The sequence below is a fragment of the Pseudorca crassidens genome, chromosome 5 (assembly GCF_039906515.1).
Source record: "Pseudorca crassidens isolate mPseCra1 chromosome 5, mPseCra1.hap1, whole genome shotgun sequence".
Classification (NCBI taxonomy): domain Eukaryota; kingdom Metazoa; phylum Chordata; class Mammalia; order Artiodactyla; family Delphinidae; genus Pseudorca; species Pseudorca crassidens.
In genome coordinates, this window is record NC_090300.1 from 21,309,775 (window position 1) to 21,337,592 (window position 27,818).

The following is a 27,818-nucleotide window of genomic DNA, read 5'->3' on the forward strand; positions in this document are numbered from 1 at the left end:
TGCTGCTGCGGGCTGGGCGGATTCATATTATAGGCAAAAAAGCCACACAGCTGATGAGAGGCCTCTGTTGTCCACCAGGAGAGCGACTGTGGCCCCTGGATAAGGAACGTGGGATAGTAATAATCCAAGTTATGCTGACATTATATCTGCCAGGCCTCTCCTAGCCACCTACTAGGGGGAGGCATGTAACCAAGGTAAGAACATACGGGTAAGATGCTACAGCCACTGGGGGCTTGAAAAGAGGTGGGTTTCAATTGTAGGTGCTCTGGTTACCATCTCAGAACTTGTTCACGCCACTAAGCTCCCTTACACAGCTTTCTTCCTAGGTAAAATAACAATGTTTTAGGTCATTCATGAGAAATTCATGCAACTTCTACTATGAACTATTTGCTGAGCTAGATGAAAATACAAAGCTCTCTCTCCATGCAGTAGAACAGACAAGCTAATAAAAATACGACTTGTCAACAGGAAACAATATTCCCTCGTAGTTAAGGCTTTAGAATGACACTGACCTGGACCCACGTCTCAGTTCTACAATACACTAGTTCTTTCACCTTGGACAAGTTACTCAAGCTGTCTAGATTTCAGTTTCCTTCACTATAATATGAGATTACTTCTGTCTTATGAGGTCTACTGGAGGATTTAAAAGTGCATAGCTGTAGTTCGTTCATTTTCAGTGCCGCACAAAAGTTCACTAAATTTTTTTAACCCTTTTTCCTGTTAATAATCAGTTGAGCTATTTCTACGTTTTTGCCATTACAGTGTTTCTATGAGCATCCTTGTACGTGGATATTCTCATACATACTTGGTATGCTTCTGGAAGAGAGACTTCTAGGGCATATACTGAGGAATTAAAATGCTCAGCTATAGGGTGAATGAACCTTCATCTTTTCCAACTATTTCCAATTCCTTTTCCAAACTTTCCAATTCCTTTAGAAACATAATACTGAGCTGGAGATAAAAACAAAAAAAAAAGTCCTGGAACACTACATACACCATGAACCATGAACAATTTTTATAATGGAATCTATGTTCATATAGATTTAAAACCATTTATGTTTAAAGGCAGGAAATAAGAAATACAAAATTCAGGTCAGGATTCCCTCTCAGTGGAGGAAGGTACAGCCCAGGGAGGAGGGAGGAGGGAGGAGGGAGAAGCTGGAGCACTGGTGAGGCTCCGGCTCTCAAGTCAGCACTGTGGTCTTTTTGTTGTGCTTTAGTTTCTTTGCATAAATTCTTTTCAAAGTATCAAGCAGTCCATTAAAAAGCAAAGGTATTTTTAAGAGCAATTACCACTGCCTGTGTCTGGTACCAGGGAAAGTTCCCCACGGATGGCAGTTACTGCTGTACAATGTGATGAGAGTGAAAGAGATGACAAGACAACAGCGGGAGCTCTGGAGGTGCCGCAGCCAGGCTCCGCAGCGTCCGGGACTGTGGGAGACGCAGAACCGCAGGAAACGGAGGTGCCCAGTGCGGATGGGAGAGGAGGCTGCTCAGAGGCCAGAACCACCAGACTCTGGGCCCTAAAAGGGCAGGATTCCCAACACCAAGAACACTATCCTGATAACAGGAGCCAAAGGCATAAGTGATAGATGAAAGGAAAAGTGTGTCTTATAGATGACAGTTTTAAGCAATGTTCTTAACAAACATGATTTTGGCTTAGAAGAATGGGGAGAATGAGAAAAGAAGATGGCCAGGAACAGAGTAAGAAACACCAATTTAAGGACAGGCAGAGAAACTCCCAGAGGTGAATGAGAAGCAAAGGTAAGGAGGGTAGCAGAGAAGTCTGAGGAACTGTTATGCATTTGCTATGTGTCAGGCACTGAGCCAGGGACGCTTCCCTCAAAACTAATACACATACATACGATACATACATATACGTATGCATATATATACACCTGTATACATATATAGTTACATATACCAGCAGAAAAGTACATGTATACACACATATATACACACATTTCTTTTACTAAATTTTCTACTACATTTCTTTTACTAAACCATTTTGACTATAAGTTGCACAAAATCATGTCCCTTCCCTCCTAAATACTTCAATATGCATCTCTGAAGATTAAGAATATTCTCCTAGTTAACCATGCCATTACCATACCTAGAAAAATTAAGACAATTCAATAACACCATCTAATATACAGTCTGCATTCAGATTCACACAAGTGCCCTAAAATAATTTCTATAGTGCTACCCTCTACCGCCCCCAGCCACCAATCAGTTCACACAGCACATTATTCCTCTTTGGCCTCTTTTGATCTAGAACTGCTCCCGCCCACCCCATCATGTTTGTTTCCTTTTCATGATATTGATTTATTTACAGAGTCTGGGCTGTTGTTTTATAGAATGATCCATGTTCTGAATTTGTCCAATTGTTTATCCACGATTAGCTTTTTGACAAGGTAGGTTGTGTACATCTAACTGAGTCATATTGAGAGGCAAAATATCGAATTATCCCATTTTTGGTAAGTTCAATCATTCAGTGACTGCCAGATGAAAAGGTACCATTTTTTTCTTTGTTATTCTAAATGATCTGTGAGTGATGCTTTTAGATTGGAACATCCTGTTCTCCTACAACCTTTCGCCAAGAGACTTTTCACAAACACTGAAGACTGCTGCCTGAATCAATTATTACACTGAGGTTGAAAACTGTTGACTTTCTAATTCTATCATTCCTTCCACCTTTTCTAGCTGACATTCTTCTACAAAGAAGAGCTTGTCCCTGTCTTCATCCTCCCTTTGTCGTCTGTATTTTTAATATCACTATCAACTCTTGAATGTGGTTTGTTTTTAAAAGTATTTTCATCTATTACTGTCCTTCTTATTGATATCCAAACTGTTGAATTTAGAAGTACCACCAAGTCAGCTCCCATGTCCTTTTTTTTTCTCCCCCCCCCCTTAACACTTCCTCATTGGTCTGAGCACTTCCTTGCTTTTTGCCTGCAAGGTATCAACTCACCTTTCCCTGTGCCTGATTTGAAATCAGTCACTTCCGCAAGGAGCCTTGGTCCCTGTTAGTGGGTAGTGATACTTAGAGACAAGATAATCTCATTGATAATGGAGACTGCTACGTTTCCACCTACAGAGGATTTTTTACTTTTGTTATTTAAAGTTGGAAATGGCTTGAGCAAGTTTATAGCTATTAGGGTATCAGGACTTCAAGACCTACAAATTTTATTGAGAACTTGTGGAGGTTTATACCTTGAAGGAAAGTAGCCTCTAGAGTGAGAGAGAGCCTGAAAATACAAAAGAGGAAGGCAACAATGTATAAAGAACGATTAGAAAGGAAGTCAGTGTAGGCTGCAATTAAAAAAAAAAAAAAAAAAACCCACCATGGAGTAAAATGAAGCTGGTCCTGGTCCATGCAGGTCATGAGCATGAAACTCAATTCATGGCACAGATAGGAAGGAGCACTTCTTATCATCAGATTCCGTCCATTCGGACACCACCTCTGAGGCAACAGTGAAATGGCATCTAATAGCTCCCATAGGGCATGGCAAGATGTAAGATAGCATCCTCAAAACACATATGAGCAACTCATATTGAAATCCATATGAAAAGTGAAACAATCACAAATGTATTGATCTAAAGAGGACACTTACATTCAACAATGGATCCCATTGGGATGGGCCTCGGACTCATAAAAAGCAAAGGTCTTTCTTTCCATGTGTACTCTGAGCACCATCTATAAGCTGCATAAAAATGCATCTTTCACATTTAAGTCCTACTCATTTTGAAATGAAGGTAGTTGCTTCATTGTCATATGCTGTGTTTAATAAAATACAAATTCATTTAAAGCATTTCCCAATTCATAGGTTAGTGTAACAATATATTTTATTGCATCAAAGGTTACTGATTCCTCCAACAGGTAGGAAGTACATAAATTTTAGGCTTTAAAGTGTATGAGAATCACTTCTCTGTAGTGTTTCCACTCCCATCTAAAGTTCTGGATATTTCTATTCTTTTCCTTTGGGATATGCAAGCCTCAATCTTGAACAAACATACACCTGGTTGATATTTAGCTAAGTAAAGTTGTTGGTTCCTCACAAATGAAAATCTGTTCCCCAGCCCCCTGGCAAAGGGATATGCGTTAAGGCCCTAAAAGCCCCAAGATCTGAGGAACTGAGTACTGCACGCCTGATTGAGAAACGCAAACACCATCTCAGTAAAGCAAAAAGAGGTCAGAGGTTCATTTCCTTGCCTCACCCCAGGGAATAGAACCACATATTCCAAAACAATGCTGCAGAAGAACAGGCTGGAAAAAATTAAGTCAGGAATCCTAACAGCTCAATCTAAGTCCAGATAGAGAAAGGAATCAGTTCCCCAAACTCTAAAGACAGGAGTTTCACAGCTTTACATCACTCACATCAAAAATGCAGACCCGTGTGGACTGCCAAGTAAGTGCATGAAACGCTCTGGACTTCACTCATACTCCCTGCTGCTGAGTGCCGCTTCCTGTGACGAGAACCCAGGGACCATAAGATGAATGGCCTTCCCCCAGCTTCCCCGAGGCAAGCACTGCTGGGCCAGACTCCCGAGGAGGTTTGGAGCACACTGCAGCCCTGCGTTTCAGTGCAGAAGAACATCAACCTCAAATAAACGTGGGGAAGTAGGGCACACCGTGGGAGCCTGACCCAGGGGAATTCCTGGCCGGCTGAGAGTCCCAGGGACCTCCAATTCGTCTATTGTCAGCTGAGTCACTCCCTGAACCCCCAACGTTTCCTCTGAGTCATACACTGCCAGGCACCAGGTATTTGATTCTTACAGGAATAGAAACCCTATGAGGTAGCAACTACTACCCTCTCACTTTAGAGATGTAAAGACAGAAACATGGAGGCACTCTGTAACTATTCCAATATCACAGCTACTAAGAAATTGAGCCATATTTCTAACCAAGGTCCACTACATCCAACATGCATGCTTTTAACCATTATACTGCACTGTCTGCCCATTATTCCAACAGAGCTGTAAAGAAAGCCCACTTCACATTCCAAGACCTAAGCATGTGAATTACTTAATCGCTGCTGAGTTACTCAACATACAGTTCAGGTTTAGCACCAATGAGAGAGCTGACAAAATTCTATTCCTGTATCAAAATGACACCAAATACAACTACCATTAAGGGGCTATTTCAGTAGTTCTCAACTTGGGAACATCTTAAGAAATGTCTGGAGACATTTTTCCTTGTCTTAAGTCATGGGTGCTGCTGGCACCTAGTGGATAGGGCCAGGGATGCAGCTAAACATCTTACGATGCACCAGACCACTCACCCACAAAGAACTGGAACTCAAAAACATGTCAGTAGTGCCAAGGGTGAGAACCCCTGGGCTATACCGAAGATTGTAGGTGGAAAATCCCTCAAAGTCCATCCTGACGATCCAGATGCAGCTCCTGGTACGAGGCTAGGATGGGTAGCCATTTCCACGGCCCCAGAAGTTTGGCATCTGTGCCACACCTCGCCCTCTCCCCCGGCTCCCGTGATCTGCTTGCATCACCACAAGATGTGAAGACTGACCCGGGATCGAGGAGGCGCCAGCCTTGCACTTTGCTAAGAGTTCTGCTAAAAGTATTTTAAGGGAAGTGGTTGGAATTAAAAGTAAAAAACTAGGTTTGGGCATCATTATCAGCTTACCATCACACTAACTCACCATCCGTTATGGAGTTTCTGTATGCAGTGGTACCCAGAGACTAACTGGAGAGACTGAAGGCATCCACACCTTGCAGACCTTTAACACCTAGATCAAAAAGGACATACTCACAAACTCACACGCACATGTCCACCTTCTCTCAAAAACAATACTGGATAAGTGATTCCTAAAAACAATACTCTAGAAAAATGCTGAAGGGCCTGCAATACATGCACATACTCATGAACACAAACAAAACATGCTTGCCCCGAGTTCCCTCAGGAGTAGAGGAGACCTGGCTTGGAGATGAAGAGACATAAATTTGAATACTGTCTGGCCACATATTAGCTGCCCAATTCGCCTTTGATGAGTTACTTAACCACTCTCAGCATCAGTTTCCTCATTTGCAAAATGGTGATAACAGTAACTGATTGGCAAGGCTCTATCATGTTACTCAAGAGCTTGGGCAATCCGTGTCCCCCCTGCTGTGCTGTCCTCTCATGTGTCTTGGTGCATGTGCCCGATAGCTCTCTCTGCCCAACACTCCCTCCCTCCCCTCTGACCCCCTTCTATGAAATAAACTGGCATGCTTAAAGTGACTTCTCCTGGAACAGGTCTATGACCTAGAAGCAGAGGACTCTGTTGACCCACTCCTAAGGAGTCACAATGTTGGGGAAAAAGAGGCAGGACCTAGAGTGAGGATGCAAGAAATTCTAAAATATTCAACCGACCATAGAATAAGAAAGGCCAGAAGCCTGATGACAGACTTAAGAATTAATTAATACTATTCAATAGTATAAAATATTTTTAAAATATAAAGTATGTTATAAAGTATTGAATAACATAAAATGTTACAAAATATGACTACAAGACTGAATAAGTAGCCCATATATAAATTCTCCTTCTATTCAACCCTTATGACTGTTCTGGAAACCATCTAGGATATCACATATTGGCACCACAAAGAGGGGAAAAAAAAGTCACACATTACAGCAAGGGAGATAAAAGCAGCAATAATAAGAAAATGGCTTTAGTAAGTTTAGAAAGGTACACAATGATTACACACATCTATACTACTTTCTATTGTTAGAAGAATCATCTAGAAACAAATATTTATCTCATATGAAAAGATCTTGGGGCACCTCGGATCAAAGTTTTTGATGTTTGGACTGTAAGGACAGAGAAGGAATTGTCAGACTGTCGTTAGATAAGAACTGAACAAAGAACAGGAAGGAAAATGCTCATCATAGGTGGGTACTGATTAAAGAGTGATTTGAAAGCAATTCATTTTCCAAATACATTTTCTTTATTGAATTTTTTTTTTATAAATTTATTTAATTATTTTTGGCTGTGTTGGGTCTTCACTGCTGCGCACCGGCTTTCTCTAGCTGCAGCGAGTCAGGGACTACTCTTTCTTCTTTTGGTTTTTTTTTTTTTGCGGTACGCGGGCCTCTCACTGCTGTGGCCTCTCCCGTTGCGGAGCACAGGCTCCGGACGCGCAGGCCCCGCAGCCATGGCTCACGGGCCCAGCCGCTCCGCGGCACGTGGGATCCTCCCGGACCGGGGCACGAACCCGCGTCCCCTGCATCAGCAGGCGGACTCCCAACCACTGCGCCACCAGGAAAGCCCAGGGACTACTCTTCGTTGCGGTGCACAAGCTTCTTATTGCGGTGGCTTCCCTTGTTGCAGAGCACGGGCTCTAGGTATGCGGGCTTCAGTAGTTATGGCTCACGGGCTCTAGAGCACAGGCTCAGTAGTTGTGGCGCATGGGCTTAGTTGCTCTGCAGCATGTGGGATCTTCCCGGCCCAGGGCTCGAACCTGTGTCCCCTGCATTGGCAGGTGGATTCTTTAACCACTGCGCCACCAGGGAAGTCCCTCCATATACATTTTTGTTTTCTAATTATGAACTATTTCAAGTACACAAAAGTACAGAAACTAATGTTGGTTAACACCAATACACTTAATCGCCCCGTGTTAATTGATAGTAATATTGAGGCATCATTGTTTCAGAATTTAAGAGGTGAAATACCGCAATTACAACTAAAGTCCAACCACCCTATGGCATCCCTTGCCCCTCCTTCCTTCTCCGGGAGTAAGCAGTTTCCTGAAGTTAGAAGATATCATTCCTGACCAAAACATGCTCAGTACTGACCTGGATCAAATATAATATTCCACCACAGAGAACTAAATCTCTTTGTTTTGTTTCTAAAGAGAACTTCATGACCTCTTAGGGCTATTCTAGGTAAATATGCTTTTTTTTACCACTGGTTCTCCATAAAATATCTATTTATATTTACAGACTAGAAGGATGAGATTATTATTATGAAATTTATAATGAGTAAACGCTAAGAAAAATCTTAGATTTCAGGCTCCTTTTAATGTAATTTTTTCCTACCTCAAGTCCCAACTACAGCAAAGAAAAATAAGGTTGATTTTTTACCCTCCTCACCAAATATTTATTAAAGTCCCCTACGTACAGTCTTTTAAAAAAAACAAAAAACAAAAAAACTTGCTCTTCAAGGAGTACTCGTTGGGTTAGCAGCATCAACATTATACCCAGCTCCAGACCTATGGAATCTTGAGTCTTCATTTTAGCAGGAAATATGGGAAATATGTATGCGCATTAAAGTGTGAGAAGGGTTGCCTTGAAGAATTTAGAAAGGTGACAACCTAGACCGAGGCAGAACCAAATCCAACCACCATTCTGCCAAACCTATCCTCTTCCTATCATACAATATAGCTTTCAGATGTTATCTTGGCAAAGTCCATGCATAAGTAGACCAGTGGTTATCAACCAGGGGCAATCGGGCCTCCCAGAGGACATTTTGTTCACAACTTAGGGAGATGATACTATTGGCCCCTAATAGAAGCCAAGAATGCTGCTGAACATCCTACAATGCAGAGGACAGTCCTCATGACAAATAATTATCTAACCCAGAATGTCAATGGTACAAAGGTTTAAAAGAAAAAAACACCAGAAAACAAAAAAAGCCTGCCTATGATTTCCTAGCTAAAAGGGTCAATTGTTAACTTCAGTAATTTAAATGAGCTGATTTGAGCAACCAAACCCATAAAGTGTGTGGGGGGTGGGGAGAAAGAAACCAATAACTAAAAACACTTCATATGCAATCCTCTCAAGGAAAGGGTTTACAGGGTTTACATCACATCAGTCATCGTCAATAGTGACAACCAAAACGAAGTTCAGTAAAGCAACAACAAAAACGCATGTTGAAATACTGCACAATTATACAAGCTGTATTTAAAAGGCAAGTGCACAGCTACGACACATACTTCTTCAATGAAAACATTCTGGCATTTATTTAACTTAATTAAATCTTCGTTTTTCTCCTACAATACAGGATCATTAGCGAAGAAGCACCTTGGCCACTTCAAGATGACAAGCGCCCACTAGGCTAAATTACTTCACTGAAAGGAAACCTCATATCAGACAAAAATTTTAAAACGTAAGTGAACAGATCCTTTACCGTTATCAAGAGCTTTGTTAATTTCATCAAAATATTACGAAGGAATAACTTCCCTTCTTCAGAGAAAGTAGAATTACAGAACAGTGGAAGGTGGTCCATTTTAAGAGAAAAATGGGTCACCGTGTGTAATTACACAGAGGATGAGTAATGAACTCAGCATGTTTTTACTAAGATGATTGTATTTCCGGAGCGAGCATCGCCTTGTCTGGTCCTGTATCAACTAAGTTCTGCCCAAAGAGAGAGCCCTGAGGTTATATGCAATACTCTACAACCTGAAAATACGAATGCAGCCCAATCCTGAGACCTAACATTTCACTAGGAACAACAGCGCTCACTATCTGGATTAAAATGAAACTTTGCCATTGATATTCTAGCTGTGCAAAAAAAAGATGAGAGAAAGCAATTCATAGGCTCTTATTACACATTAACGGCTGTCTTTTGGTCTCATAGATCCACTCCACCATTACGTGACCAAAGATCCAAAGTGACGGTTCATATAGACTAAAACGTTTCAAGTCATTTCATTCTCCTTTACCTGGATTTGTGGAACAAGGAAGATTTCCACCTAAGAGAAGCTGAAGCCTTATAATATTTTTTTCTAATTGAAGTATAGCTGATTTACAATGTTGTGTTAATTACTGCTATACCGCAAAGTGATTCAGCTGTATATATATATATATATATATATATATATATATATATATATATATACATATACACACACACACACACACATTCTTCTTTTATGTGTGTGTGTATATATATATGTATATATATGTGTATATATATATATATATTTCTTTCCCCCCCATTACAGTTTATCTTGAAATCCTTCTTAAATGAAGTCTCAAGAATTCAGGGAGCTGTGCTTATGTTACCTGAAGCCTCAAGGTTAACATAATGACCACTTTCACTATAGAAATTCAGAGGTAATCTCAGAAGTAACGTCCATGGGCAGGGCTGGCTACACTTCCACAAACTGGCTCCACAGAATGTCCCTTATTTCGGTTGATCATCCAGAGGTGCTTTTCCTCTTTCTTTCTCCCCCTTTGCCTGTCTCTTGTCTTTGATGGGCTGGGACAACCTGCTTAGAAATAGTAAATCAGCTGAGAGCCTGGGGCAGGGAATGGAGGGTTGCTGGGCCACATCAAGACATTCTTTCTTTCTGATTTATTTGGTTCTTTTTATTTTTACGTTACCGTATAAAATCAGCATCCGTATGTTACTATTTCCTCCATCTGTGAAATGATTTGAAGTTTTAGTAGGTGTCTATCGGGATGTTAAATCATCTCTATACTAAAGACAAGGAGAGGAGACTGGACAGGTGTTACAAGGTCAAAGGAATACATGTCTTTTATCAGCTTGTCCTATTTTTCATCTAATGTGTATTCCTGTCTTTTGGTCTCAATATATAACTGGCCTCACTTGCCGCAGATACCTTAAGATAGCCCCTTTTCCACACATCTCTTGATCCATCACTGTAGAAAAGGCTGCCACACTCTGAGTCACCAGGACCAAATATGATAAATTATGTACCTGGAGGTCACAGTGCCCTGCCATCAACACTACTGCTCAAGAAAAACAGACTTAAGAGCATATTACCACTAAAATTGTCTTGGATTTACCATTACCTCATTACCTACGTAGAATGAGCCTTTAATTTGCCTCTGCTGTATCCATCCAGACAGCAGCACGAGCAGCAGTGATGCCCTGCTTCTTCCCCCAGTCAACACGTCTCAAACGGAGACTCTGATCTGCCGTTGCTTAAAAACAGCCCAAAATAGCAAGAAAACGTTTGGAGGGAAAGACCCAAGCAAGCCTTGAGTACTCATTTCATTTCAGAAGGCACTCCGGCTCTAGAAGTTTACCTGGGTCAGCTAGCCCCTTCCATCAACCTCAAAGTGAGGAAAGGAGGAGGCATGAGGTGCATGGCAAAGCATATATGCTCAGATTCTTGACCCTCTGAGGAACCAGAGAGCAGAGTTGTGGACCCATGGCATCAGGCTACATTCAGACATATTGCAGTGCGAAAGGACAAAAGTCACGAGATTCTGAGAAAATGTCTTTATACAGGTTTCTAGAAGGAAAGGAAAGAAATGGTGGCTCTCACTAAATCATTTCTGGGAAATTCTTCACTATTACTATATACAGTGGCTTCTATAATTTTTCTATAAAGAGAGAAATTTGGTACTCATTAAATCATTTCTGGAAATTCTTCACTATTTCAGTATTTAGTTGTATATTATATAGCTAATATTTCTCTCTACTTTAAAATGTACTCACATCTGCTTTTTTAAAAATTTTATATTTTAAACTCCAGTGAATCCAACAATTACTGAATACATATCATGATCCCTGCACCACACTGACCGAAGGGCTTGTGTCCCCAGCACCGGGACCCCTGGGAGCATTCTCTTGAGCTCTGTGAGACTGGCTCTTAGACGAAGCTGCACCTTACTATCAGGGGACAAGACCAATTATTTACTAAATATAGACTCTCTGCCACAGTGGACAGTTAAAAATAGAAAACATGGCCCCTTCACTTACCATCTAATATATGAAACAGGCCACAGAGGACCTACAAACAAACCCATTATGATCAGAGCCAAGTGGGCAGGGGATTGGATTTCCTTTCAAAGGAAGTCCAAGGACGGGCAAAATCAATTGCTAGAAATGTAACTAGTTTTGCCATATGCTTGCAGGAAGAGTACACAGAAGCAACATATTCTTTTGGGGGAAACAGCACACAAAGTTTGCATGTGTGATTTTTTTTTTTTTTTTTTTTTTGCCATGTGACTGAATCTCATATGCCACATTCCCAAATTCTACTTTCTCACACTTCCTTAATTTTACTGACACAGCCCTTCACTCACTGTGTATAAAGCACCATGCTTGGCACCAGAAATACAAAGATAAACAAGATACATTCTCTGTCCTCAAGGAACCCACTGTTCTCCACAATGCTTCTTTCCCATGACCCCTGACTAGATGTAAATTTCTTAAGAGCAGGGACTCATGTCTTATATTCCCAGATTGCATTTCATTATTTCACAAATATTTTAAATATCTAATGTTCTAAATGTAATGCTAGGAATACAATGGTAAAAAAAAAAAAATGACATGGTCTCTCTCCTCTGAAGGAGCTTACAGTAGTAGAGGAAACAAAAAACAAACAGCTAGAGAGACAAGTGCTATGACAGAAGAAAGGCACAGAACTAGGAGCACACATACAAGGGACCTCACACTCAATCCACCCCAACCAAGGCTTGGGAGGGCAAAGCTTCCTAAAGAAAGTGGCATCCAAACTGAGGCCTCAAGGATGAAGAGAAGTTAGCCAACCAAGAAGGTAGCAAAAGAGTCTTCCATACAAATGCAAGTTTGTGCAAAGGTCCAAGGTGAGAGAAATCCTGGAACCCACAAGGTACAAGGGTTCAGAACAGCAGGAACTCATCACTGGAGGTAGAATTAGTAGGGATCAGACCAAGATGGGACTTCTGGTAGCTCAGGGTTAAAGAGTGAGGACTTTATCCGGAGGGCAAGGACCAATGGATGAAGGGTTAAACAGGATGTTGACATTACAGATAAGATGGGCAGTAGACATTTTCTTAGATGTATCAAATAATCTTTCAAAAGAGTGCTAATCTTCCTTGTGCCATAAATCATCATGTCCAACATCACTGAAGACTACACAGGATTCTCTAACAAAAGAAGGTTCTGGGTAATACCTAGGGTAGTGTCGTCCAATAAAAATATGATGCAAGCCGCATAGGTAATTTAAAATTTTCCAGTAGCCATATTCTTAAAAAAGTAAAATTAAGTGAAATTAAGATTAATAATGTATTTTATTTAATGGGATATTCCTAAAATATTTCAACATACTCTCAATATTAAAAATATTGAGATATTTTACATTATTTTCTGCGTACTAAGTCTGCAAAATTCATTGTGCATTTTCCATCACATCTCAATGTGGACTGACCCCATTTCAAGACCTCTACAGCCACATATGGCTAGTGGCTACCATTTGGACAGTACAGATCTAGAATGTACTTTGGGGAGCATTTCTCAGAATGCTTAAGGTCTTTCTATCATTTTTGTTTTCTAATTTATAAAAATAATGCAAATCAGTTTTTAAATGGGGAAAAACCCCACAGAATATCTCAACTTTTAAAGGTACCCATAATCCTATACCAAAAATACCAGTTATAGTTGGACGTGTATGCTTGTAAGACGTAGTCCTATGTCTAAAATATACATAGGGTAGGCTTTCTAAAAAGTAGGGTCTGTGTCAATAGCTCTTAAACCTAATATGTTAAAGAGCTGTGAATAAAATGAAACAGATTCTCTGTTTTTATAGCTTTATTACCTTTGAGACTATATTTAAATGAGTATTCCTGGAACTTTAGAGTTGTACAGCGACCTTTATCATTTTAGGGAAACGCTGGTCTCCATGATTACCTCAGTTCTCAGACTGTCCTGCTTCTCTAATTTTCCTTTCCTGTCATCTGTCTACTCCATTCTTCCCTTTTCAGAAGGAAGGAAGGGAAGGTGAAAGGGAGGAAGAGACAGGCACCTAAGGAATATACAGCAAAAACTTGGTTTCAAGAACTTGCTGGGCATGGCAAGTTCTTGCCCTTCCCTTATTTCTCGGCAAATGACTCGAAGGTCGTGACTGCCCTTTCGGTGACTATTTCACATCACCTTCCAGGCCTCACCTGCAGAAGTTACCCAATGATGAACGCCACCACTGCCCCACCCGCAGAGGGGTCCTGCCCCCGGAACACCCTCATAACCCAGCAAATCATCCCCGTGCTGTACTTCGTGGTCTTCGTGGCCGGGATCCTCCTCAACGGCATGTCCGGGTGGATATTCTTCTACGTGCCCAGCTCCAAGAGTTTCATCGTCTATCTCAAAAACATCGTCGTCAGTGACTTCCTGATGAGCCTGACTTTTCCTTTTAAGATCCTGGGAGACTCGGGCCTCGGGCCCTGGCAGCTGAACGTGTTTGTGTGCCGGGTCTCGGCCGTGCTCTTCTACGTCAACATGTACGTCAGCATCATGTTCTTTGGGCTCATCGGCTTTGACAGATACTATAAAATTGTGAAGCCTCTCTTGACTTCGTTCATCCAGTCCGTGAACTACAGCAAGCTCCTGTCGGTGCTGGTGTGGAGCCTCACGCTGCTGCTTGCCATCCCCAACGTGATCCTGACCAACCGGAGCGTCGGGAAGGCCACACGCATTAAATGCATGGACCTGAAGAACGAACTGGGCCTCAAGTGGCACCGAGCCTCCAACTACATCTTTGTAGCCGTCTTCTGGATTGTGTTTCTCTCCTTAGTCGTGTTCTACACTGCTATCACGAGGAAAATCTTTAAGTCCCACCTGAAGTCCAGAAAGAACTCCATCTCGGTCAAGAAGAAATCTAGCCGCAATATATGCAGCATCATGTGCGTGTTTTTTGTCTGTTTTGTTCCTTACCATGTTGCCAGAATCCCCTACACTCGGAGCCAGACAGAGACCCATTACAGCTGCCAGTCAAAAGAAATCCTGCTCTATGTGAAAGAATTCTCTCTGCTGTTGTCAGCTGCAAACGTATGCCTGGACCCCATTATTTATTTCTTTCTGTGCCATCCATTTAGAGAAGTCTTACGTAAGAAACTGCATATCCCATTAAAAGCTCCGCATGACTCAGAAGCTTCCAAAAAAAGGGGAAATGTAGCACAAGAAAGCACAGATACTGTGTGAATTCCCACCTCCTTTCGAATAAAGTCTGTGCATGCATATTGTAATCTTCAATTACATAATAAAGGCAAATGAAGAAGAAGCATGTCCACGATAATAAGTATCATCTCTAGGCACTACTATTCAACGTAGTACAATAATAAAACTAAAATGTAAGTTTCCATGCTTGTTTTTGTACCATCAAAGAAAAGATAATACATTATTTAATCTTATCCCACCAAAACAGAAGGTTTACGTTTATAATCAATAGTCTGGTCAGTTAATACAGCACGTTAGACAGCAATAAGGAAGACAGGAAGTAATCAAGACAATTCACAGGGGCATCTTCCTCCTTCTAAACACAAGAATTAAGCTGGCATATTACGCAATTCTTTTCAACAGGGTCATTAAAGACCAGCTTAAAAGCAGACACGGTCTGATAAAGGATTAGAGGCCTGTTTGTAGTGAAAAAGTCAAGTCTTCTCCGATTTGAAGAAGGAGGATAAGCAGACACCCAAAAAATTACTTAAGAAATCCCCCACGGATTTATTTCATGGCATTTCAAAGGAAAGCAGATATGAACTCTGTACATCACCGCACAAAGATGTAATCTTTCTCTGATAGCATTTTGAGGATGATGTAAGATACATCTTAAATACGTTTTATGTGAAGATTAGCTAAGCCGCTTAATGAGCCTAGTGTTCTGGTGCTAGAATATGTTTAAGTAAACTCTACAGAGGGAATCTAGATAGTGGCGTAAGTTGCCAGAAACTTCCCCTGTTCCATGGTATGGGAAAAAAATCTAGGATGTCTGAGAAAAGACATATGCACACAAATACCCCCAGCTGGCAACACACTTTATTCCCTAGGAGCAGAGAAAAGCAGTTTTCTTAGAAAGCAACTGGACCTGATAGAAAGAAAATCCAAAATTTGCAATAATGAGTGAGAAATTACACATAAAATGAAAATTTACACATCATGTTTTCTGAAAAACAAATTTCATATGTGCAGATATGGATATGATTGCTGGCTTCTGAGTCATCAAAGCTCAGTTCTTTCTCTGCTATTAACTGGCTGGAAGACATTTAGCCCATCTTTCAAATGCTCTTCTCAAACATTTTTGTAAGTCATGTTTTCATATATATGTGTGTATATATATATATATATGTATGTACTTCAAGCCTTACCATATATGTACTAATAAAAAATAATTTTAATAGTGTCAAGTTTTTTCTTAAGTCAAGATACCAAAAAACACTACCAGATTTACTCATAGTCAAGACATGGGTGGTTTCTTTAGTACACTCGATTACAAATGCTAATAGAATACAAAGAAAGAAGGCATAGGAGTACCCAGGAAGGAGTTGCATAGAGTATTTTTGAAATTCTATTTGCCACTGACTTTTCAAAACAAGTATTTCATATGTTCTTAGGACCTTATCAGATTTTAGGCAAAACTGAGAAAACACCTTTTAAACTGAGGGAGAGCTGAGAAGATTTTCACACTCTGTATCCACCTTCCACCCTCATGAAAACTCTCTGCTCCCAACTCTGGGTCAAATATCCTCTCCCAAAAAGAACAAAATCACAAACCTATGATAAACGTGCCTGGCAAAACTAAGCTTGCTATAGCATTTGTTTGGCTAAGTATATTTGCAAAAGAAAGTGGCTGTGTTTATTCACAGTTTCCATTGGTCAGGACAAATTAGTAAATGCTGGTGTTTTATATGTCCCCTACTGGGCCACAGGAGAAACTGAAATTATAAAAGAAGATGAGAAGCACCAAGTTTTGCCTTTGTAACCACTGTGCCAAAGCAAATCAAAAATATGAAAGGCAATATTTTTCAGGAAACAACATGCAATGCAAATAAGGATATCGTGAAGCAAGAGTTGAATAACAGCTACTGCATATCAGAACTTTTAAGGTAAAAGACCTGTACTTGGAAAACTGTAAGACATTGAAGACAACACACACAAATGGAAAGATGTATGCTGCTCGCAAATTGGAAGAATTAATATTGTTAAAATGACCATACTACCCAAGGTAGTCTACCAAGGGTTCAATGCAATCCCTATCAAAATACCAATGGAATTTTTCACAGAACTAGAACAAATAATTCTAAAGTTTGTATGAAAACACAAAAGACTCCAAAAAGCCAAAATAATCTTGAAAAAGAAGAGCAAAGCTGGAGGTATCACACTCCCTGATTTCAAACTATACAGCAAAGTACAGTAATCTGATTACTACAGTAATCAAAACAGGATGGTACTGGCACAAAAACAGACACATAGATCAGTGCAATAGAATAGAGTGCCCATGCTTACACAATCAATTAATCTACAACAAAGAAGGTAAGAATATACAATGGAGAAAAGACAGCCTCTTTAATCAATGGTGTTGAGAAAACTGGGCAGCTATATGCAAAAGAATGAAACTGGGCTACTTTCTCACACCATATATAAAAATAAACTCAAATGGATAAAACGCTTAAGACCAGAAAGCATAAAACTCCTAGAAGAAAACACAGGCAGTCAGTACAGTCTTTTGACACTGGTTGTAGCAATATCTTTTTGGATGTGTCTCTTTAGGCAAGGGAAACAAAAGGAAAAATAAACAAATGGAACTACAGCAAACTAAACAGCTTTTGTAGAGCAAAGGAAACCAAAAACAAAGCAAAAAGGCCACCTACTGAATGGGAGAAGAGATTTGCAAATGATACATCTGATAAGGTGTTAATGTCCAAAATGTACAAAGAACTCACAGAACTCAACATCAAAAAAGCAAACAACCCTACTGAAAAAATGGGTAGAAGACCTGAACAGACATTTTTCCAAAGACATACAGATGGCCAACAGACACATGAGCAGATGCCCAATATCACGAATCATCAGGAAAATGCAAATCAAAGCCATAATAAGATACCACCTCACACTGGTCAGAACAGTTATCACCAAAAAGAAAAGAAATAAAAGGGCTAGAGCGGATGTGGAGAAAAGGGAACCTTTATGCACTATCGGTGGTAATGTAAATTGGTAAGGCCACTATGGAAAACAGTATGGAGGTTCCTCAAAAAATTAAAAATAGAACTATCAGCAATTCTACCTGGGGGAATTTTCCCCTAAAAAATAAAAAAAAAAACTTATTCGAAAAGATATATGCATCCCTATGTTCATTGTAGCATTATTTACAATAGTCACGACATGGAAGCAACCTAAGCGTCCATCAGTAGATGAATGGATAAAGAAGATGTGAGAGAGATACACACACACACACACACACACACACACACATATACATACATACATATATACATGTACACAGAAAGACAGACAGACATATATGCCGAGAACAAACTGGTGGTTGCCAGAGGGGAGGAGGACAGGGGGATCAGTGAAACAGGTGAGGGAAAGTAAGAGGTAAAACTTTCTTTCATAAAGTACATAAATCATGGGGATGTGATGTACAACATAGAGAATAAAATCAATAATATTGCAATAACTTGGTATGCTGACAGACGCTAACCAGGCTTACCAAGGGGATCACCTTGTACTGCATAAAAGTATTGAATCACTATGTTATACACCTGAAACTAGTAATATTGTAAGTCAATTACCATTCAATTAAAATAAAGAAGAAAAAAGTCAGATCAATACAGACAAATCTTTGGATTTAACTTTGGAAGATCACTTAAGACTTCAGTGAGAGGAATGTCTGTAAGGTATTAGAGTTAGAAGTCAGATCATAAGGAGTTTATTCAAATATTGAAAAGTTAGGTAAATTAAATAAAAAGGAACTTTAAGGTCCAGGGCTACAACAAAAGATAAAATAGTAGGGCAACAGCGAGAGTGGATTAATCCAGAAACATCTCTGAGGTCATCAGTACTATTTTTTTTTCATTATTTTGTGTAATAATGTGTTCTTTTCTGTAGCTAATTTATAAATAAGGTTTGTAATATATATCTGCTACAGCTAAAGTAATACAACATTTAATCACTTTATACAAGCAGTGCTATAAAATAATTAAACATTTTGAAAAGTGGTATATGGGAAAGTAAAGCTACATTTTGTTAAAGTGGTTCTTTTGGGGGGATGTCCTGTCATAAAGTGGTAATCCACATGCCACTGGAATCTTGCAGAGAATCGGTGACCAAAAGGAAGTAGCAGCTTCTACTGTTGAAGACCACACAGTTATCAGGTCACTCCTACCCCAACACGCAAACCCTCACAGCGCTGTTTACCCAAAAGGAAACCCTGTGTCACTTTGGGCAGATGACCTGTTATGTTTATAATTTGTATGATATTATCTTTTGATGTCACGTTCTGTACTAATAAAGTCTTTTTTTTTTCCTTATTCTCCATTGTCAAAGCACATAGGTAGTAGCAATAGGGTTTAAGGACAGAATAGAGAAATAATAGCACATACTTTACTAACATCATCAAACAGAAACAAAGCTTAGTTTAAGGGTGCTTTCTAGAGTCTCTAGATTAATCGTTTAGGTGGTGCCAATGTATCAAGAGTTTCTCATTTGTAAGTGACAAAAGAAAAAAGAAAAGAAAAGAAAAGAAACCTAAAATTCGTCTTGTGCGATAAAAGAGATTTATTGGCTAATAGACCTGAATGTCCAAAGTTGTGGGTATGGCTTCCATTAATGGGCTGATGCAGGGCTGCAGCTGATGTAACCAGGGCTGGGTTTGTACTATTTCTCCAGTCACCTTCCATGGTGTTAGTTTTAACTCATAAAAGGAAGCTGTCAGCTCTCCTTTTGTGGTAGCAAAATAGAAAGGGATAAAATATACAGCAGTCTATGCTATACCAAATGATGAGGTAGCACTAAAAACACACTACACTAATAAACTAAACTTGCCTTTCTACCTGCCAAACCAGATTCCTCTCCTCAGACTGCCCTTCCCAGGACTGAGACCACAGTCTGCTCCCTGCCAGCCCGATGTCTCAGCGATTTCACCTCTGCAGTCGTTCCCAACTACCCATCTCTTCCCGGCCAATTTCAGATCCTCCTTGCCTCTCACCTAAAAAGACTGCAAGCGCCTCCAAACTGACTTCTTGTCTTCCGCTTTCTCCCCCAACCCAACACATCCCAAAGCCCGCAGGTTCACCTGGTACTGCTGAGCTCACGGCTCCTCTCTTCACATAACCTTCCTGAGCTCTCCACCGCATGCTAACTAAAGCATCCAAGACGGACCAGGTGGCACTAAGATGTAGTCTCAGCCTCTTCCTCACACAGGTCCTGCACACATACTCCACGTACCCAGACTGAGTGAGGGTCCCCAAACACCCTCCCTACAGCCCAATCATGTGCATCTTCCCCAAAACCTGCCGCCACTCCCTCACTTCTCAGAAGCAGCTCTTTGCCCACCTTGGTCAGAGGACTGCACTTCCTGGATCCCCACAGGCTCTAACAGCCCAGAGTCTATCTGCATCATCGCAGGTCCTGCGTCCTCCTTATCACCCTTTCTACACTGTGACCTTCTAAAAGCAACAAACACCTTCTCTAGGATGGGAGTTAAGGAGGCAGCCTGCAGTCAAGAAATAATTATGGTTAGAATTTCTTTTAACCACTTGATCAAAAAACAAAGACTCACATGGCAAGGGCAAGGGAGAATTGCGCCAAAACTCTTCTCCTGGAAAGTAACAACAGAGTTCATAAAATGCGTCCTGCGCTTTGAAAACATGTTACTCAAATTTCATAAGAAATAGACCATTGCACTCAAGTGGGGGTGGGGGGGAAGAACTTCAGTGACTAAAAAGAAACAAGATATCCTTTAAGAGCTCCTTTTAAGGGACTTCCCCACTATTAATTATTTTATAACCATGGATCAAATAGCACAGTCACACCTCACAACTGAAAGGTGAGATGGATGTATGTTGACTGATAACACTGTACAGTCAATAAAAAGGCGGAAAACCGAACGGACCGGCCAAGGGAACGACAGGATAGACTCGGCCAGCCCTACAACCAAGTTCACATTCCGAGAATGTACAAAACACATCGACCTTCAACATATTTCCAAATTTTTACACGATGTTTCATTAAAAAGGGAAAACTAGGGCTTCCCTGGTGGCGCAGTGGTGAGAGTCCGCCTGCCGATGCAGGGGACACGGGTTCGTGCCCCGGTCCGGGAGGATCCCACATGCCGCGGAGCGGCTGGGCCCGTGAGCCGTGGCCGCCGAGCCTGCGCGTCCGGAGACTGTGCTCCGCAACGGGAGAGGCCACAACAGTGAGAGGCCCGCGTACCAGAAAAAAAAAAAAAAAGGGAAAACTGAAGCAGAATTCAAATAATGCAGAAACCTTCACCTCTCGAAAGCTCTGCATCTACAGCTCACTTTAAAACTACTCTAATCATGTCCATCACTGTCAGATTTGAAGCTACCAATCTCAGAGTCAGGAAAGAATGTCTTTGGACTAACTCAGGTGGGAAAGGGGATTATGTGCCTTGAAAAACTTTCAAAACAGGAACCTAAAGCACAATGGCTCCAGAGAGAAGGCTGACTCGAAGCCACAGAAGCTGCTGGAGAAATGTTCTGATCAGCATTCATTAACCAGAGAACAGCTCCCTGCCCAAAGATCATAAAAAAACACTTCAGGATGCAAACTGTTTGGAGCTGTGAACATCCCAAGTTGCAAACTCCGTAAGAAAAGTGGGCACAGTGCTGACTGTTCCACTGCCCAGTGGCACTCAAGTTCAAGTTCAAACAGCTGTAAACACTAAATATACGTTGGGGTGGGGGAAGGGGTGGTGGGGATGAACTGACCTGGTGTCCTCCTTTATAACCCCAGTTTCCAACCAACACTTTCATTTGAAGAAGCATAATTAAGTACTGGGACACTGGGGTCTAACAGTGCAGCTTTGGGCAAGGCCTCTATTTCCCCCATGCCTTAGTTTCCCCATCTGTAAAGAGAGGAATCTCCTCCATTTCATGGATTTCTTTAAAGAAAATACATTCTCAGACCTGTGTTCCTGGCCGTGGCAGCGGCTACCTACCCCAACATTCATTTTCTCCTTCCTCATTAGTTCCGAAGGCGACCATGGTACGTTTTAAAAGCAAATTTTAGGAATGTTACACATTTGGGACTTCCCTGGCGGTCCAGTGGTTAAGACTCCGCGCTTCCACTGCAGGGGACACGGGTTCGATCCCTGGTCGGGCAATTAAGATGCCGTGTGCCGCTAGGCGCAGCCAAAGAAAAAAAAGAATGTTACACATTCAAACTGATACTTCTATTGAAATACCGTTGTTTGGTATTTGTGTTCAATAAGAACAAAAGCATGATTTGTGTGGATAAGGGACTGAGGACAAAAAGATTCATGGGGCAATTCAGCTTCAATTTTTAAATATACAAAATACCCATTAAAGTAAATAGTATGTCATTTCTTAAATAAGTATTGCCAGGACCAAGGTAAGGGAAACACAACTTCCCCTCACTTCCGACTTGGGTTTCTGAAATACTGGGTTAGTGACGTTGCGCAATTTCCTAGAACGCTAAGGAAATATCCACTGAAAAACATCTGTCCTTAATGAAACAGAAAGAAGTGACCTATGGAAATTCAAATGGAACTCACGTTAAAAACAAAAACAACAACAGGGACGGTAGCCAAGCATGTTTCTACTGTGAATAAACTTCTGCAAAATGCCAAGGTGCCTCAAGCTCATTCTCAAAAGGAGGAACATGGTTTAGTTTCACTATTAAAAGATTGGTTTCTCACTATTCCAAAAAGGAAATGGAACATCAAGAACTAGGAGACTTTAGCTCTTTTATATTTGGCAATCCAGACACAAAAAGCTGCCTATAGTAGATTTTTAAGAACAGTTGAATGTATTTGATTCTATCTATACCCCAAAGTGAAGGGGGAAGTACACATATAAATATGCCTATCTAAAAAAGAAGAAAGAAACTTTACCAAAAACCTTTGATTCCAGTGTCCCTTCATATCATTTTAAAACCAGTCACCACTCAGCTGGCAGCTAAACTGCACCTCACCAAATTCTTCCCATCTCACCCTCTCCATCCCCCTGTGAGTGTAAACTCTGGTCGTAACTGCTCGCTTCACTTGACTGTCTGCAAGCATGTCTTTTCTGAAGTGGACAGAAGTGAGTTCTATCCAATATGACGCACACAAATCTTAAAAGACAGAGCGTTTCCCAGCACTATTACGATGAAAGTTAACATTGGTTCCTAACGAAAACCAAATACAAAGTTTGAGAAAGATTTGGGTTTCTTCCTCCAATTTTTGAGTGAATATATGTAAAGTTATTCTCTTGCAAAATACAGTAATAACTACCTGAATTCGAAAGAACATCGGAGTATCAGAAACAAATGGACACTGTCATCATAAGCATCTTGACACATTATTGTTTTCAAAAGTTCCCTAGATCCTCCTTAAATTCCCTCCAGCTTGACAGTCCTCATTTAGTCTTTTGAGAGATTTTTTCTTAGCAAAGTGAATACCAAAAGGGAGGCATTTTAGATTCTAGAGAGGTTTCTTCTGACTTTTTTCTTTATTATTTGGAAAACTAAGAATTACTGACAGAAAAAGAGATGAAACCAAAGTACCCTCCAAGACAATGAAGCAATAGAAAAACCCAGACCCTAAGTGATCAGGCAATGGCTTTGCACTTAACAAACCGCCTTTGGACCGGCACACTCACTCCCCCACAGGAAGAATGAACATTTACCCAAACAATTTAAATGTACACTGGAGCTTCCCTTTTCATAGAATCTATTAATTACTAAACACCTGTCTCAATTCATTATGCCGTTGGGGCCAAATTGACAAATGTGCACCCCAGGTTTACTCTCATAACTGAGAAAAACAGATCCAGTATCTTTTTGAATAAAAAGATTACAAACTATAAAACAGTATGCACAACATAATAACATTTTTAAGTGGGTAAACACATAGAAAAATTTTAAAACGTATGTACCTAAAACGTTAACAATGATTATCTCTCTACATAATGATTTTCCTCTTCTCTTTCCAGATTTAACAACATAAACTTGACCATATCGTTTTTGTTTGTTAATAGACGTCTCAGCAGGATCCAAACTGCAACCATTTTTTAAATTATAACTCTGAAAGACTGATGAGTATCAGTATGTATACTGAAGAAATTTTGCTTAAACACCTAATATCTTTAACTCACAACACCATTCAAGGCACAAAAAATTGACATTCTTTAAAATCATTATGACGAAATACACATCTTGGGTGTTTTCAAAACAAAAAATCACACCTAGGTATTACAACAGACGAATAAAAATCTTCCCTCTAAAAGAAGAGACGAATCTGAATTGTTTAAGAAAGCTTACACCAAATTGAAAAGGACTTGAAGAGGCTTCCATACAGTTAAGCTATGTGCAAACCACAGTTTCATCTACGTCAATATGCAGCATTTTAAAACCACATAAAAAGGAAAGGAAATTGTTAGTGCAGCCGGCAGTCCTGCAATGAGGCTGCTACTGCTGTAGCTAGCCAAACAGCTCACGCTTCTCTGCAGACTGGGAGCAAGGCACGCTGAGGCTCAGAGAATATACCCCCAGGTATGTCTTTTTAAATACTTAATATATCCAAATGTCTTTCCATGGAAGGGAAATCTATGATTTTCAGCGCTTAAACCATGTAAGTTGAAAATGCCAGCATGTAATAAGGTTGCTGTGCAAGAAGGCATCAATTATTAAACTCCAAGTAGATCCTCACTGTGCACTACGCTGTAATTTTCTTCTACCTGATGACCTCATCCATCCCTTTCAGAAAGACAGCTTAATTCAGACAAGACTGAATACTGCTTACTTATAGGTAAGCTTAACTATTCAGTAACTCGATTTTATAACTGGATGGAGAAAGGCCATTGTTGTAGGTCTTCACGACAGGGCACAACAGGTCTCTACGAACATTACGATAGGTAATTTCAAGAAAATTCCATTGTGACTTCCGTAAAAAAAATATCTAATGAGTTTCTAAGCAATGGGCACTCTCAAACAAAGGAGACACTTGAAATCTTTTCTTGATTTTGCTGGAATACATCTGGGTACCTCAGATGTCCACAAGCTAATAACTGGTTGAAAAAATACTCATCAAGCACTTAGTTTTCAAATTCATGGTAGAAAACACAGAATGTTATTATAGTACAATTTAACCTCTACTTGATAGGACCAAAATTTTTAAATAAAGAGATCTGTGTTTCATTGAAATCCAGACTGAGGTTCAAGAAAAGCAACGGCGAGGCAGTGCCTGACTCTCAAGCATTATCGAATGAACAGTTATGCTGTAATTATTTTTAAATAAATTACCCATGAGTGGTATAGATGGTCAGTTCCAGTTACATAGTATATTCATTGATCAAAACAAATTATTTTCTAATCCTTCTCTTTACCACATATTCATCTATAAAATGAGACTTTATAATTGTATGAGCAAAAGGGGCACTCCGAGAAACACATAATATGTTAGTTCTCTTATAATGTAGCATTTGCAATACAACAGCATAGGCCAAAATCCTAGCACTTGGTAAAGGAACAGTGAGCAAAGGTGGGAGATGAGGGTCCATCTACACCAACACTAGCTTCTGACCCAGAGAACAAAAAGGACGTTTAGAACGCCCAGGTACTAAATAAATGGTTACTATTAAAAGTCAAGTCATAAGGAATTCAGTAAAGCCTAGAGTAGACTTCAGACCTGAAGAGCTTCCTTCAGGCATTTAGGATAGGCAGGATTGGAGCTGGGAAGAATAAAGGCAGAGAGTCTAGGGAATGATCAACAAGGTCGGATCCTAGCCTGCTCTAACGAGCCGGGAAACCTTGACCAACACCCAAGTGCTAGACCTCAGTCTCCTCAAATCTGGGGATTGGACCAGATGCTATTAATAAAGGTTCCCTCCATCCTTAGAATCCTGTGATCCCCAAATTGTATCACAACGAAAAGTACAAAGGAAGGAAGGAAGGAAGAGCTCCCAGAACAGTAGAGATCCCACCAATCTAAAGTAGAGAGGTGGGAGGAAGAGAGTGCGGATGATACGGAGGGACTAGGTCACAGGAATTTTGAAAGTAAAGGAGGTTTAGGATTAAAAGATAGAAGCTAGGTTTGGTTTTTAAATATATGTACTGTAAAATGAAACATCAAAACACATGGAGCCTAAACATCTTCTAGTAGTATTTAGGAAAAAGAATGAATACTTTATTTCTGCTCTTTTACATGAAAATTGCTTAGACTATAGTTCCTCCCAATAGTAAGCACTTAGTAAAGGTTTGCTACTATAATAATAATAACAAGAAAGACAAATATCATATGATATTGCTTCTATGTGGAATCTAAAAAAAAAAAAAAGGTACCATTGAAACCTATTTACAAAACAGAAATAGAGTCACAGATGTAGAAAACAAACTTATGGTTACCAAGGGGGAAGGGGAGAGAGAGATTTGGAGATTGGGATTGACATATATACACACTACTGTATATAAAATAGATAACTAATAAGAACCTACTCTATAGCACAGGGCACTCTACTCAGTACTCTGTAATGACCTATATGGGAATAGAATTTTTAAATTGTTACTCCAAATAATAATAATAATCAACATCATTATTACTGTTGTTACTATTGAGATAAAGTTTCGAAGTGATTTTGAACATGGCTTCTGAGATCAGACTGTCTGGGTGGGACTCCTGGCTCTGTAACTTACCAGCTATATAACCCTGAGTGTTAGCCTTGTGGTGCCTCAGTTTTCTCATCTGTAAGACAGGGATAATAACATCTACGTGACAGAAATAATGAAAGGTTAAATAAGTACTTGTAAAGTACTTGGCATGGTGCCAGACACAAAGTAAGTGCTTGATTAATTTCATTGAGTTTAGTACAGAATGACATTATTCATGGACCCTCAAGTCCTATCTCAGGTACGGAAAGGCGAAGGACGTATACCCTTTAAATGTCACTTTAACTTAGAAAGTTTTATGTACATCTGCCTTATCCATCCACTTGCATACCGTTTCACCCCAAGAGGTACATAATGGATCATTAAATAATTAGGAGAATTAAGATTCAGAAAGGCTTCTGAAGTTCTTGTTTGTTTTTTAAAAGGACGTTTCAGAGAATGGGCTTGTTTGGCCTTCATAGCCACTATACTTACTATTTGCTATTTTTACAAGCCACATATCAATTTTTTCTTGCCAGAACACAAAAGCGATCTTCTGATTATTAAAACAAAGGAAGAAAGGTGTTTAAGATGCATGAGGAGGGTGTTTATCAGGAAGTAGCACCAGGAAGAATACCTGCGGCCCAAAGAGCATGAGTTTGACTAGATCAGGTCAAAGGGAATAAATGATACCCAGTTTGTTTTAACTTGTGCTATAAATTACCCAATGTTCCAGATTTGAAGGGAACGTGACAAGATTTTGTCACCATCAGTGATGATCACAGCGGTTCTAAGGGCAGGTCTTAAACTTCTAGCCCTGAGTGCTGCAAAACCCACAATGAAAGAAGAAGAAGAAGAAGAAAAAAAAAAAAACCTCAAGTGTTAAAGTTAGATGTCTTCAAACATCTATATACACAACTGAGCTTCTCTTTGAGAACGGTGTAACCAATGATCATACATCCTTACCCTAGAAGCCTTTAAAATACGTTCTTAGTCAAACTTCTCACCAACACTGACATGGAAACATCTATACACGCACTGTTCAAGAGAAATATAAAGCAAACCACAAAGGTACTTTAAAATTATCTCACAGCTACACTTAAAAAAGCAAAAAGAAACAGGCTAATTTTAATAATATATTTAACCTAATATATCAAAAATATCATTTCAAGATGTGCTCAATATAAAAATTAAAGACATATTTTACTAATTGTTGTACTATCTGCATAAAATAGTACAATTTTACTACTTGCACTATTCTTTATAATATTTTACACTAAATCTTTAAAACCCAGTGGGTACTTTGCACCTACAGCACACATC

The 27,818-nt window shown here is 40.0% G+C and overlaps 2 protein-coding genes across 10 annotated transcripts in view; one reads left to right on the top strand and one right to left on the bottom strand.

The window, feature by feature from the left end:
• P2RY14 (purinergic receptor P2Y14) overlaps positions 1 to 16,079 on the top strand; it is an 80,504-nt gene extending 64,425 nt beyond the window's left edge. For 4 of the 5 annotated variants that reach the window (XM_067737499.1, XM_067737497.1, XM_067737496.1 and 1 more), the window contains exons 2-3: positions 9,000 to 9,104; positions 13,834 to 16,079. In XM_067737499.1, coding sequence (XP_067593600.1) covers positions 13,857 to 14,870 — 1,014 coding nt within the window. In that variant the 5' untranslated portion in view covers positions 9,000 to 9,104; positions 13,834 to 13,856 and the 3' untranslated portion in view covers positions 14,871 to 16,079. The remainder of the gene's footprint in view (positions 1 to 8,999; positions 9,105 to 13,833) is intronic. The other variant, XM_067737501.1, reaches the window with a different exon arrangement.
• Positions 1 to 27,818, bottom strand: part of MED12L (mediator complex subunit 12L) — a 329,485-nt gene that overhangs the window by 194,113 nt on the left and 107,554 nt on the right. The gene's annotated exons all lie outside the window — the stretch shown is intronic.